This window comes from Miscanthus floridulus, chromosome 1, assembly GCF_019320115.1.
Source record: "Miscanthus floridulus cultivar M001 chromosome 1, ASM1932011v1, whole genome shotgun sequence".
Taxonomy (NCBI): domain Eukaryota; kingdom Viridiplantae; phylum Streptophyta; class Magnoliopsida; order Poales; family Poaceae; genus Miscanthus; species Miscanthus floridulus.
Window position 1 is genome coordinate 7431271 of NC_089580.1, and position 13674 is coordinate 7444944.

General features: G+C 50.9%; 2 protein-coding genes across 2 annotated transcripts; one reads left to right on the forward strand and one right to left on the reverse strand.

Annotated features, from left to right (window-relative positions):
- Nucleotides 1-2237: 2237 nt before the first annotated feature.
- Nucleotides 2238-5372, reverse strand: LOC136472011 (inositol-phosphate phosphatase-like). The gene is made up of 10 exons (XM_066469760.1): nt 5151-5372; nt 5021-5071; nt 4678-4865; nt 4491-4575; nt 3863-3917; nt 3715-3758; nt 2930-2998; nt 2742-2842; nt 2602-2658; nt 2238-2501 (listed from the first exon to the last, which is right to left on the reverse strand). The coding sequence occupies exons 1-10, from the start codon at nt 5283-5285 to the stop codon at nt 2405-2407; spliced, it is 882 nt and encodes a 293-aa protein (XP_066325857.1). The 5' UTR covers nt 5286-5372; the 3' UTR covers nt 2238-2404.
- Nucleotides 5373-11191: 5819 nt separating this feature from the next.
- LOC136451639 (uncharacterized) lies at nt 11192-11494 on the forward strand. The gene has a single exon (XM_066452331.1). The coding sequence runs from the start codon at nt 11192-11194 to the stop codon at nt 11492-11494; it is 303 nt and encodes a 100-aa protein (XP_066308428.1).
- The last annotated feature ends 2180 nt before the right edge of the window (nt 11495-13674 follow it).

Below are 13674 nucleotides of genomic sequence, written 5' to 3' on the forward strand. Positions count from 1 at the left end.
ATAGACGCTTGTACCAAGACAGGAGTGTGGACAACATAGAGAAGTACAAGGTAGCAAAGAAGACTGCAAAGCGAGCTGTAAGTGTGGCAAAGGGTAGAGCGTACGAGGATCTTTACCAACATTTGAGTACGAAGGAAGGAGAGAATGACATTTATAGGATGGCTAGGGTTCGTGAGAGAAAGACACGGGACTTGAACCAAGTTAAGTGCATTAAGGATGAAAGGGAGCATCTCTTGGTAAAGGAGGATGAGATCCGACATCGATGGCAAGAGTATTTTGACAAATTGTTCAATGGTGAGAATATGGACACAACCTTTCAGTTGGATGACTCTTTTGATGACACCAATAGGCGCTTTGTGCGGAGAATCCAAGAATCTGAGGTCAGAGATGCGTTGAAAAGGATGAAAGGAGGTAAGGCGATGGGACCGGATGGTATCCCAATCGAAGTGTGGAGATGCCTCGGGGACATAGCTGTAGTATGGTTAACTAAGCTGTTCAACCATATTTTTCGATCGAACAAGATGCCTGATGAGTGGAGGAGAAGTATATTGGTACCGATCTACAAGAATAAAGGGGATATTCAAAGTTGTACAAATTATCGGGGAATTAAGTTGATGAGCCATACTATGAAGCTATGGGAGAGAGTTATCGAGCATCGCTTGAGAGCAATAACGCGGGTCTCTATGAACCAATTTGGTTTCATGCCCGGAAGGTCAACCATGGAAGCCATTTTCTTAATAAGACAAGTTATGGAGCGGTATAGGGAGAAGAAGAAGGACACCACATGGTTTTTATTGACTTGGAGAAGGCTTATGATAAAATACCAAGGAATGTTATGTGGTGGGCTTTGGACAAACATAAAGTCCCAACGAAGTACGTCGGGCTCATTAAGGACATGTACAGCAATGTTGTGACTAGAGTTCGAACAAGTGATGGAGACACGGATGACTTCCCGATTAGGATAGGACTACATCAAGGGTCAGCTTTGAGCCCTTATTTGTTTGCTTTAGTGATGGATGAGGTCACAAGGGACATACAAGGGGACATCCCTTGGTGTATGCTTTTCGCGGACGATGTAGTGCTAGTTGATGAAAGCCGGACAGGAGTGAATCAGAAACTGGAGTTATGACGGGAGACTTTGGAGTCCAAAGGTTTTAGACTTAGTAGAACTAAAACTGAGTATATGAGGTGTGACTTCGGCACTACTACTCGGGAGGAGGAAGATGTTAGTTTAGAAGGTCAAGTAGTGCCTAGGAAGGATACCTTTCGATATTTAGGATCAATGCTACAAAGGGACGGGGATATTGATGAAGATGTTAGCCATAGAATCAAAGCAGGGTGGATGAAGTGGCGGCAAGCGTCTGGTGTCCTATGTGACAAAAGGGTACCACAGAAGCTAAAAGGCAAGTTTTATAGGACGGCGATTAGACCTGCTATGTTGTATGGTGCAGAATGTTGGCCTACGAAAAGACGACATATTCAACAGCTAAGTGTCGCGGAAATGCGTATGTTGCGTTGGATTTGCGGTCATACAAGAAGGGATCGAGTTCGGAACGATGATATACGTGAGAGATTAGGGGTAGCGCCAATTGAAGAAAAGCTTGTCCAACACCGGTTGAGATGGTTTGGACATGTGCAACGGAGACCTCCAGATGCACCGGTGCGTAGTGGAATCCTAAGTCAGGATAGTAACGTGAAGAGAGGCAGAGGAAGACCGAAGTTGACTTGGGTAGAGGCAATAAAAGGAGACTTGAAAGGATGGAATATACCCAAAGACTTAGCCTTAGATAGGAGTGCTTGGAAGACAGCTATTCACGTGCCTGAACCTTGATTGCTTCTGTTGGGTTTCAACTCTAGTCTACCCCAACTTGTTTGGGACTTAAAGGCTTTGTTGTTGTTGTTGTTGTCGTCGTCGTCACGCCACGTGTCTGTCCGAAGGGAGTCGCTGGCATCGAACGTCCTGTTTGTAGCATTATCGTTAAATAAAAGGAGAGTGGTATTGCTTAAAAAAAATCCTCCACTGCCTAAAATATGCCACCGCAACGCATATATTGTTAAATAAAAGGAGAGTGGTATTATCAACAAATTCATATATAGACAGCAATTTGACACATTGTCCTACAGAATTAGTTTTTCCCCCCTTCCATCACATGAAATTGGGCTAAACCACTTCCATCCAAACATATGATATATTGCCATAAAGTTGGAACCGTTGCTTCAATCTATGCATTCCCATGTAATCACAGAACTCAATAAAATGTTTTGCGTCCAACATAGTTGTGCAAGACAGTGTTCCTTGTGTAGAATTACATGGAAAAAATTTGCCGAAACAATATGTTAATCACCATGCGGCAAGGCAATCTTATTGTCTTGTTCTGCTCCAGGAATAATGGTAGCATTTGTTTCAATTGGTGTCCCCCAGTTCCTCGACGAACTTATCCTTCAGCAAGCTGTTTGATCCCGCCATTCTTCGCGACATCAAATCAAACTCTCCACCGCTTCTGCGAATCAGTCAATCAGAAGAAATAGAGGAACAGGCCGTCAGAGACACTCAATCAAATTACGGTCGCAAAAGCTGCTTGGACAAACTCGCTGACTTACGGGTCAAAAACAAGCCCCCCAGCTTCCTGAAGAATCACAGCTCCAGCAGCAACATCCCTGGAGGAAAATTAGCAATTTGAGATGAGCACATGGACTTGGTATTATTTCATACCACTGTTATTAATTTGGTTAAACCGTACCAGGGGCCACCAAATCCCATCTCGTAACACAAATCAAGTCTACCACAGGCAACTCCACACATGTTTAAAGCCAATGAGCCACACATCCGTATGGATCGAATCTGGAAAAAAGGAACTGCGGTTAAGAATGTTGATACGTTAAACTGTATTTATATTCGAGGCAACTGATGTTACTTTACAGAATTTACCTTGTATAGTAGCTTGTTGATTCTGTTGGTTGTATCATCCAAAGTGGCCTTGTCTCTTTTGGTTCCAACCTGATCAATCAGTATAATTATCAGTTCAGTATTTCCAGTAGGTTCTTTTGAGTAAGAGGTTCTAAGATGTAAATTGCCATCCACAGTCAAGAAGATGTACTACATGCAGTTACACAGGAGCATTTGCCATTCAAGCCAAAAATCAAGTCACAGCTATCAAAGTATTCAAGAATGGCACGAGACGAAATAAAAGGATCACACAAGAGGTCCTAGGATGTACATTGTCATCCACAGTTTAGAAGATGCATTACATGCAGTTACATGGGAGCAGTGCCCTCCAAACCAAAATCAAGTCACAGGTATCAAAATAAAGCATGACAGGTGAAGATATGGAAAAAAAAAAGTATGCCAGGTGATGAAATAAAAGAGCATACAATAATTAAGTTTCTTCAATGATGCATTTCTTATCCATGTAACATGTTTGCACCCAGCTAGTTAGTCCTCTAATTCAACCTTTTAGAAGGATGTTTGACTAAGAATCAGGAAACAAAATGCAGGTTGCATGCCCAATTATTTAGATGATAGTTCCTACTGATTTGGTATCAGTTCTTTTCAAACTAGATTGTTATGAGATTATTGAAATTTTACGAGGAAGAAGCAGCAATAGGGTTCCTGCGTATGCTATCATCCTCTAGTGAAACAAACTTGACTCAAGAAATATGTTGTCCAATGTGTAAACTGCATGGTTTAACTTAATTCTTGAGAGCACCAGTTACCTCTGTTACCAGAAGAGCCTTCACTAACTCATCTTGAGATGATGCTGCATAAGAAAGATGCACATATTCAAACTAGCATTAGCAGCTTGAGGAGAAAAGTGTGCAGGGAGCAACATGTTCAATTGATTGTCGCTAAATCAGGGTATACCTTTAATTGGAGAGCCATTCAGGAAAGCCCCTTTTCCACGAACCGCCGTAAAAAGCTAAACGGAACAAACAGCTTGAGATTAATCTTTACAAAATGGCAACGTATCAGGTGCAAACCAACCAACCTGTGCAAACTTGGAAACTACCAATCAGGACCACTAGATGCTGATCCAATGGATGAGGTGAGAGGTGGGATTTTTTTGCGCTTAAGCCCCCACCCGCCGGCCTTTTTTTGCGCTTAAGCCCCCTCACCCCATCCATTGGATCAGCATCTAGTGGTCCTGATTGATAGTTTCCAAGTTTGCACAGGTTGGTTGGTTTGCATCTTACAAAATTCAGTGGCAAAATATATCAGACAGTTAGAATTAGGGGACAGATTATATGGTGTTCTTCCACTCAATGCAACACCACATATGTGAACATTATGCTGGATGCTGAATCATTTAATACCTCGTTCATGATGGGCTAAATGGAACAAGCAGCTTGAGATTAGACTAACATCTTTACAAAATTCAGTGGCAAAATATATCAGACAGTTAGAATTAGGGGACAGATTATATAGCTTACTCCCACTCATTGCAACACTACATATGTGAACATTATGCTGGATGCTGAATCAGTTATAATACCTCGTTCATGATGGGGTTGAAGACGACACCGACAGTGGGAATTTTCCCGATGGTGAGGCCAATCGAGACGCATACAAATGGGAAACTGCAAAAAGAGATCCGCACAATCTTGGGATGAGAAGAGCAAACATAATTAGAAGGCAGATTTGAACACAAAAGTGCAGTGCAGGGTAGGATGCCATTGTACCCATGGACGAAATTAGTGGTCCCGTCCAGGGGGTCGACGATCCAGGTGGGGTCGTCGGTGAGGTCGGCGGTGGCCCCGAGCGCCGCGGACGTCTCCTCCCCGATGAACTTGTGGTCCAGGAAGTGCTTTCGTAGGTGGTTGAAGACTAGGTCCTCGCAGGCCTTATCCGTCTCCGTCACCAAATCCACCTGCCACCGGCGAACAATGCGCAGCACCGTGAGTACCAAATCCCAATCCAATCCAATCGATGGGACGCAGCGCAATGGTGTGGTGCATGCATCAACACCGACATGGGGAACCAAAATCACCAGATGGATGAGTACCAAGGGAACGGAGAGAATACCTGGCCTTTGTGCTCGACGTTCTTGGTCTGGTAAAATCCCTTGCGAATGACCTGCTCAGGAAATCAGCAACCAGTGAGGAGACGGGTCCAGAAGAAGGGTAAGAAAAGGCAGGGATTGCAGGAGGAGAACCTCGCCGGCGCTCTTGGCGGCTTCCACCGCCACGGCGAGGAACTGCTCCTCCGACATGCCGTGCTCCGATCTCTCGCGCCCGTGATTTTGGTGAGTTCGCCCGCTACGGCCAGCACCCAGCAGCAATTCTGGCATCTCGCTTCAGCCTTCCTGGGTATAGTGGAAAGCAGGCGTGCTGTGCTAGACGTGAGGACTTCGGTTGGGCCGTATCATGGCAACGGTACCCAAAAAACAAAACCCTACGGGTTTTTACTCTATTTGAGTGAGAATATGGGTCAATTTCTCTATCTATGGATTTGTTAATGGTAAAAAATTCAGACTCAGCGGGATTGTGGGCACGGGTCTGGAGATGGAGTGCCCAAAGCCGTCAACCCATGGGTTTTTAAAACCCGAACCATCGTAGTAAAGCAACTCATATCAATCCACCGTATATCCTAAAATTTTCAACTAAACTACTACATTCAGATACATATATAAGATGATATGTCCATGTGGGTGACAGAAGTTGCAACACTTATAAAACTAGCAGGGAACCCCGCGCTATGCGCGGGCAATAGTGGAGAAAAAAGATTTGTATTGAGGCGTAAAAAAAAAAGAAAATAGGCTGTTGTTCTTCGTTAATGGGTGAAATACTGTTCATAGTAACCCGGCACTGTTCATAAAATCCGGTAAAGCAGTGTTCATAAACCCACTACTGTTTATTAAAAACCCGTTACTGTTAATCTGCGGACCCTGTACTGTTTATAAAAAAACCGTTACTGTTCATATGACAGTTGACTGTGCCGGTAACAGTGGTTTGTGAGAGAGATCGGAGATATGAGGTTGCATGCTCTTTATACTATAGTATAGATAGGGAAGGCACTGGTTGCTAGTTCAACAATGCAGTAGCTAAAAATGGTACTATTGGTGGGAATTCACATAAAAATATAAATATGGGATTGACAATAGGGTCCAGAAATATTCAAAATTATTTTCCTTTTTTCGGTTCGATGGATTTTTTTGAATACTTTTGTTACACGGTTGGTAATTACGGTAACGGTCGAGACATGATTTTCATGTTCTTTTTTTTTTGTTGCTACGTGGATGTGCCCATGGGCGACCCGATGGGTACCCGTGACCCGATGGGCATGGGTTTGGGCACAAAATTAAACCCGTGATGGGTCAGGGGTTTTTTAGCGGATAGATTTTATGTTCATAGGCATGGGTTTGGGCTAGCAAAACCCAGCGGGTTTGTACCCATTGCCATCTTGACGTATCACAAGACAATTCCTTCACAAGCCTATACCCGGTACAGGGCTGCTTGTATCACCGGGCTAAAAAAAGAGTTTAGCCTCTATTAATTTTTGTTAGACCATAATTAGTAATATTTAGGTCTTCAATGTGGCACCCAAAATATGGACTAAACTTAGTTTCCAAACAGGCCCATAGTCTTAGGAGGATCCATCTAATTAACTATTAGCCATGTTATTTGAAAAAAAAAGACTCAACTACTTCCTCTGTATTAAACTAGATGTATTGATTTTTCTGGATACATTGCCTTACCGCATTAGCAAAAGTTATATATCTAAAAAAACCAAAACGTCTTATAATTTGAAATGAAGGGGGGTAATAACTAATTGTTAACCGGATAGTAGGTAAAGCTAAGACGTTAGCATACTTATTACTAAGGATCTAAACATATCCTCTCACCTAGTTAACTATTAACTATGTGTCGGGTACCATAAAAAGGGGTCCCCTAAGCAAAAACCGAAAAAATCGCTTAGACCCTGTCAAAATCAAAGCCAAGAGACAACTACTGGCTAACCCCCACCTTGTCTGAGGCTACCGATTCTCCGCCTCGCTCGAGGCCTCGCGCGTAAGGCCTCGGACGGGGAACTGATTCTCCGTCTCGCTCGAGGCCCCGCACGTAAGGCCTCGGACGGGGAACCGATTCTCCGTCTCGCTCGAGGCCCCGCACGTAAAGCCTCGGACGAGGTGCCAATTCTCTGCCTCGCTCGAGGCCGGCTCGGCAACAACCCCGTCGCCTCCGCCTCGACCGACTTCCCTGACAGAACGTCACGTCCAACTAATGCGACCAACCACTCCCGCGATGTCAGCCGAACGATGGCTCGACACAGCGGAGTGACCAACGAAATAGGAGTCGCATCAACACCATGCCGTCCGGGACGGGACGGGGCAGGGGTTACCGGCCGCTGTACTCGGTACTGTGCCCACGACTGACGCCCGCACTACACTGTGCTACCTAACCCCTGCTCCAGGAACAACGCGGCGTGGGGAGTCAAGTTCGGGTCACTGTAGCCTTAGAATCAGTGTACAGGACCTACCGCTCCTTCCGAGCCTCGGCAATCCACTTTAGGGTCTCGGCAGCCTCGGGATTCGTGCCCGCTGAGCCCCCCACGATGGCTCGGCTTCGGCACCAACCGAGCCTCGGCTCTTTACGCTACCGACACACAGTGACCGGCACGTCGTCCGCCATGCCCTGCGTCAAGCTATCACTGGAGCTCCCACGTCGCACAGGATCAGGTGTGACCGGCGCGTCGCTCCAGTGCATCAAGGACAAAAGATCGCTCTGTCGACCATGCTGCCACAGTGACAAGCTACAGGGCTCGGAAACGACACCTCCGCTCACAGGACGCCGCGTAGCAAACACATGTATCACCCCTGTCCCCCCTTCAACTATAAAAGGGAGAGACGGGGCCGTTTCTAGGACAGGCACAGACAGACGGGAAAAAACACAGACAACACTCACGAGACACATAGAGGCATAGGCAGACAGAAGGTAGACTTAGACGCTCAGACGAACACACGATCTACACTCTGTAACACGCACGCTTCCCTGCTGCCTGAGATCAACATCTCAAGCAATCCACACCGCTCCACGCAGAGACCTAGGGCCAGCTCCCTCTCTCGCCCTGCTTGTAACCCCCTACTACAAGCACCTCGGTGCAAGGAATACAAGATCGATCTCTCAGACTGGACGTAGGGCACCTATTGCCTGAACCAGTATAAACCTCGTGTCTCTTTGCATCACCATCCAGGATTAGGGGCACGCAGTACATTTTCACTAGTTGGTTGAGGGCCTGCCGGTCCAAAACACCGATAGTTGGCACGCCAGGTAGGGGCTCTACTGCGTGTCATCTTCGTCATCCCGCCAAGTTTTAGATGGTAGACCCCGTGCGACAACTGTGTCTTGGCATGATAATCTGGTTCGGGAGCCTAGAGTTCATGTCTCTAGGACATGAGTACGATATGGTACTCCTCTCACCCAGAGTCCCACCGACCGTCGACGATGTCACGCCCCAGCAGCCTAGGCGCAGGCGGTGCCTAGGCCGCCGCTCTCATCATGCTCGCTAGGCGCGGCACGGGCAGGACCACCCCGACCCCGCGCAAGCTTAGGGTGACGCGCCACGCTCCGTCGGTATCCCATGCCCAGCTGTTGGCACAAGGTCCCTGGTTGGGGACCTGTCTAGCCTGAGCCTAGACAAGGGAAAGGCACCGGTGGCGCGCAGCGATGCCCTATCATCAAGCTCTGCCCTGCCACCTCCTGAGGGGTTGACTTTGGTGGAGCGAAGCCCGGCAATGGCACCATCCCTGTACCCCTTCGGGTTGAGAAATGTCGCCGCCACCTATGCTTCCGCCTACGCTTCCACTCACGCGGAGCCCTCAGGACGCCACCAACGCTTCGCACTTGACCTCGACACCATGACCTTGACCCACACCCACGCTGACTCCTCGGAGGAGGACGAGGCGTGGGCCGGAGCGGACTTCTCCGGGCTTCGCGACCCTAAAGCCATGCACCGCTTCCTGGCCGTGAGCGACTACTGCTTTGGCTACTCTGACTCTGATGACAAAGGTACTTACGACCCCTCTCGTGAGTGCTTCCACGTCGAGCTCGGGATGCCAAGCACGGGCGACGAGGACGAAGGGGTAGGTTCTCACCCCCGCCCCCCGAGGGGGTGGGTGGCGCCGCACTTCCACGCGTCGAGCCTCGAGTAGCGTAGAACAAAGACCTTGCCCCCGAGGAACTTCGACGTCTGGACCTGGAGTAGCTCCATGAGCTTCAGGCCAAGGTCGAACAAGACCGACTCCTTCTGCAGTAGCTCCGAGACACTCTCAAGCAAGAGCAGCGGGGTCGTGGTGATGGCGGAGCGGCCCGGCGGAGGGCCTGCGACGTCCACCGTCGCATCAACAACGACGAAGGGGACAATCAACCCCCTATCTTCCATCGTGCTAGCCAGAATGTCGCGGCAGCGGCGATGCTGCTCCGAATGATGCCCGAGCACTCTACCTCGGAGGGGCGATGGGCCCGCGGCAAGCTCCGGGACCTCCTCGAGACCGCCGCGGTGCAGCAGGCCAAAAGTTCCGCCTCTCGACGGCGTGGGGGCGCCTCGGAACTTCCCATGGCACCGCCTCGGTAGGTTAGGGAGGCCTCAGTTCGTTCCGAGCCCGCTCGGGCACCAACGGCCAACAGGGTCCCCTCGGTGCATGACTGCCTCGGCGACCGACGCGAGGCACAAGGTGACCACGATGTGGTTAGCAGGCGACGGCGCCACGACAACGAGGGGCCCACCTGAGGCTACCATCCGCACCGAGGTGGCCGCTATGATAGTGGGGAGGACCGCAGTCCTTCTCCTGAGCCGCCTGGCCCTCGAGTCTTTAGCAGAGCTATCCACATTGCTCATTTTCCGGCCTGGTTTCGGCAATCGGCCAACCTCACAAAGTACAGCGGCGAGACCAATCCCGAACTTTGGCTGGCCGATTACCACCTGGCTTGTCAGCTAGGCGGCGCGGACGATGACCTGCTCATCATCCGCAACCTCCAGTTGTTCCTATCAGACTTGGCGCGAGCCTGGCTCGAACACCTCCCTCCCTCGCAGATTCACAACTGGCGTGACTTGGTAAGGGTCTTTGTCGGGAATTTTCAGGGCACATACGTGCGCCCTGGGAACTCCTGGGACCTCAAGAGTTGTCGCCACAGGCCAGACGAGTCTCTCCGAGACTTCATCCGGCGCTTCTCCAAGCAATGCACCGAGTTGCCAAGCGTCAGCGACTCGGAAATTGTCCAGGCTTTCCTCTCCGGCACCACCTACCGGGACCTGGTCCGGGAGTTAGGCCGGAACGTGCCGACCTCGGCTGCCGCGCTCCTCGACATCACTACCAACTTCGCCTCGGGTGAAGAGGCTATCGGAGCCATCTTCCTCGACAACGACGCCAAGGAAAAGAGGAGGGACGAGGCCCCCGGGGCCTCGGCTCCCCACCTCCCCAAGAAAAAGAAAAAGGGTCGCCCAGGGAAGCAAGAGGTCCTCGAGGCCGGCCTAGTCACGGCCGTAGGGCACAAGAATCCCTGAGGTCCTAGAGGCCCCGGGCTCTTCGACGATATGCTTAAGAAACCCTACCCTTACCACCAGGGCCCAGTGAAGCACACCCTCGAAGAGTGTACCATGCTCCGGCGTTACTACGCCAAGCTCGGGCTCCCCAGCGATGATGCCAAGATGAGGGACGCTGGCGATAGGGACAACGACAAGGACGACGGGTTCCCCAAGGTGCACAACGCCTTCATGATCTTCGGCGGGCCTTCAGCGTGCTTCACGGTGCACCAGCGAAAAAGGAAACGCCGGGAGGTCTTCTCGGTTAAGGCGGCCACTCCTCGGTACCTCAACAGGTCTCGGGAGGCGATCACCTTTGATCAGGATGACCACCCCGATTATGTTTCGAACCCCAGGCAGTACCCACTTGTCGTCGACCCAATCATCGGCAACACCTGGCTTACCAAGGTGTTGATGGACGGGGGCAGTGGCCTCAACATCCTCTACGTCAACACCCTAGAGCTCCTAGAGCTCGACCAGTCACAGCTCCGGGGTGACGCCGCGCCTTTCCATGGCATTGTGCTAGGGAAACGCACGCGACCCCTTGGGCGCATCGACCTGCCCATCTGCTTCGGCACTCCCTCCAACTACCGCAAGGAGGTCCTCACCTTCGAGGTGGTTGGGTTCAAAGGAACCTACCACGCCATCCTAGGGCGGTCGTGCTACGCCAAGTTCATGGCGGTCCCCAACTACACCTACCTCAAGCTCAAGATGCCGGGCCACAACGGCGTCATCATTGTTGAGTCCACGTACGAGCATGCATATGACTGCGACGTCGAATGCATCGAGTACGCCAAGGCTCTCATGGAGGCTGAGACCCTCATCGTCAACCTCGACCGACTTGGCAGCGAGGCACCTGATTCCAAGCGTCGTGCCGGGACTTTCGAGCCCATGGAAGCCGTCAAGCTTGTCCCGGTTGACCCCAACGGCCCCGACGATCGGGCGCTGAGGATCAGCGCCACCCTCGACATCAAATAGGAGGTCGTGCTCGTCGACTTTCTTCGCGCGAATGTCGATGTATTCACGTAGAGTCCCTCGGACATGCTGGGCATACCGAGGGAGGTCGCGCAAGCACGCCTTGGACATCCGGGCTGGCTCCAGACTGGTGAAGCAGCGCCTGCGCCGATTCGACGAGGAAAAGCGCAGGGCCATCGGCGAGGAGGTGCAGAAACTTTTGGTGGCCAGGTTCATCAAGGAAGTGTCCCATCTAGAGTGGTTAGCTAATCCTGTATTAGTTAAGAAGAAAAATGGGAAGTGGAGAATGTGTGTGGACTACACTGGTTTGAATAAAGCATGCCCAAAAGTCCCTTTCCCATTACCTCGAATCGATCAAATCATTGACTCCACTGCGGGATGCGAAACCCTGTCCTTCCTTGATGCGTATTCCGGTTACCATCAAATCAAGATGAAAGAATCCGACCAGCTCGTGACTTCTTTCATCACACCATTTGGCATGTACTGCTATCTGACTATGCCGTCCGGCCTTAGAAACGCAGGGGCCACATACCAGCGGTGCATGACCCATGTCTTTGGTGAGCACATCGGTCGAACCATCAAGGCCTACATGGACGACATCGTGGTCAAGTCCAGGAAGGCTAGTGACCTCGTCGGTGACTTGGAAATATCCTTCAGATGCCTTAGAGAAAAGGGCATCAAGCTCAACCCCGAGAAGTGTGTTTTCGGGGTCCCCCGAGGCATCCTCTTGGGATTCATAGTCTAGGAGCGCGGCATCGAGGCCAACCCGGAGAAGGTCTCGGCCATGACCAACATAGGACCAATCCAAGACCTCAAGGGAGTACAAAGGGTTATGGGATGCCTTGTGGCCCTGAGCCACTTCATCTCGTGCCTTAGCGAAAAAGGCTTGCCTCTGTACCGCCTCTTGAGAAAATCCGAACGCTTTTCTTGGACCCCCCGAGGCCGAGGAAGCCCTCGCTAAGCTCAAGGCATTACTCACCAATCCTCCCATCCTGGTACCGCTAACCAAGGATGAGGCCCTCTTACTCTACATCGCCGCAATGACCCAGGTGGTCAGCGTGGCCGTGGTGGTTGAGAGGCAGGAAGAAGGGCATGCCCTACCCATCCAACGACCTATTTACTTCATCAGCGAAGTGCTCTCTGAGACTAAGACACGCTACCCCCACATCCAGAAACTAATCTACGCCATAGTCTTGGCTCGACGCAAGCTGCGTCACTACTTCGAGTCCCACCCGATGACCGTGGTGTCATCTTTCCCCCTGGGAGAGATAATCCATAACCGAGAGGCCTCGGGTAGGATAGCCAAGTGGGCCATCAAACTCATAGGGGAAGCCCTGTCTTTTGCGCCTCGGAAAGCAATTAAATCCTAGGTCTTGGCTGACTTTGTGGCTGAGTGGATCGACACCCAACTACCACCTGCTCAAGTCCAGGCAGAATGCTGGACCATGTACTTCGATGGGTCCCTGATGAAGACCGGGGCAGGCATGGGTCTGCTCTTCATCTCACCCCTCGGAGTGCACATGCGCTACATGATTTGGCTCAACTTCATGCCTCCAACAATGTAGCCGAATATGAAGCCCTCGTCAGTGGCTTATAGATCGCCATCGAACTTGGAGTATGGCGCCTCGACGTGCGGGGTGATTCATAGCTCGTTGTTGATCAACTGATGAAGGAGTCGAACTGCCATGACCCCAAAATGAAGGCGTATTGTAAGCTGGTACGTCGCCTTGAAGACAAGTTCGACAGTCTCAAACTCAACCACATCGCGCATAAATTCAACGAGGCCGCGGATGAACTGGCAAAGATGGCATCAGCACGGGCCCTGGTCCCCCTGAACATCTTCGCCAGAGACCTCCACAAGCCTTCCATCGACTATGCCTCGGCGACGGAAGAGGGCCCACCGATCGAGCCCACCGTAGGGCCCGAGGCCCCCTCTATCACCGAGACCCCTTCGGCCGAGCCCGAGGTCATGGAAGTCAACGCGGAGCCTCCTAAGGCCAACCAGGGCATGGACTGGCAGGTCCCACTCCTCGATTGCCTCATTCGAGGAGAGCTTCCCGCAGACAGGACCGAAGCCCAACGGCTTGCTCGGCGAGCCAAGACTTACATCCTCAGCAACGACGAGTTGTACAGGCGAAGCCCATCTAGTGTCCTCCAACGATGCATCACCACCGAGGTAGGTC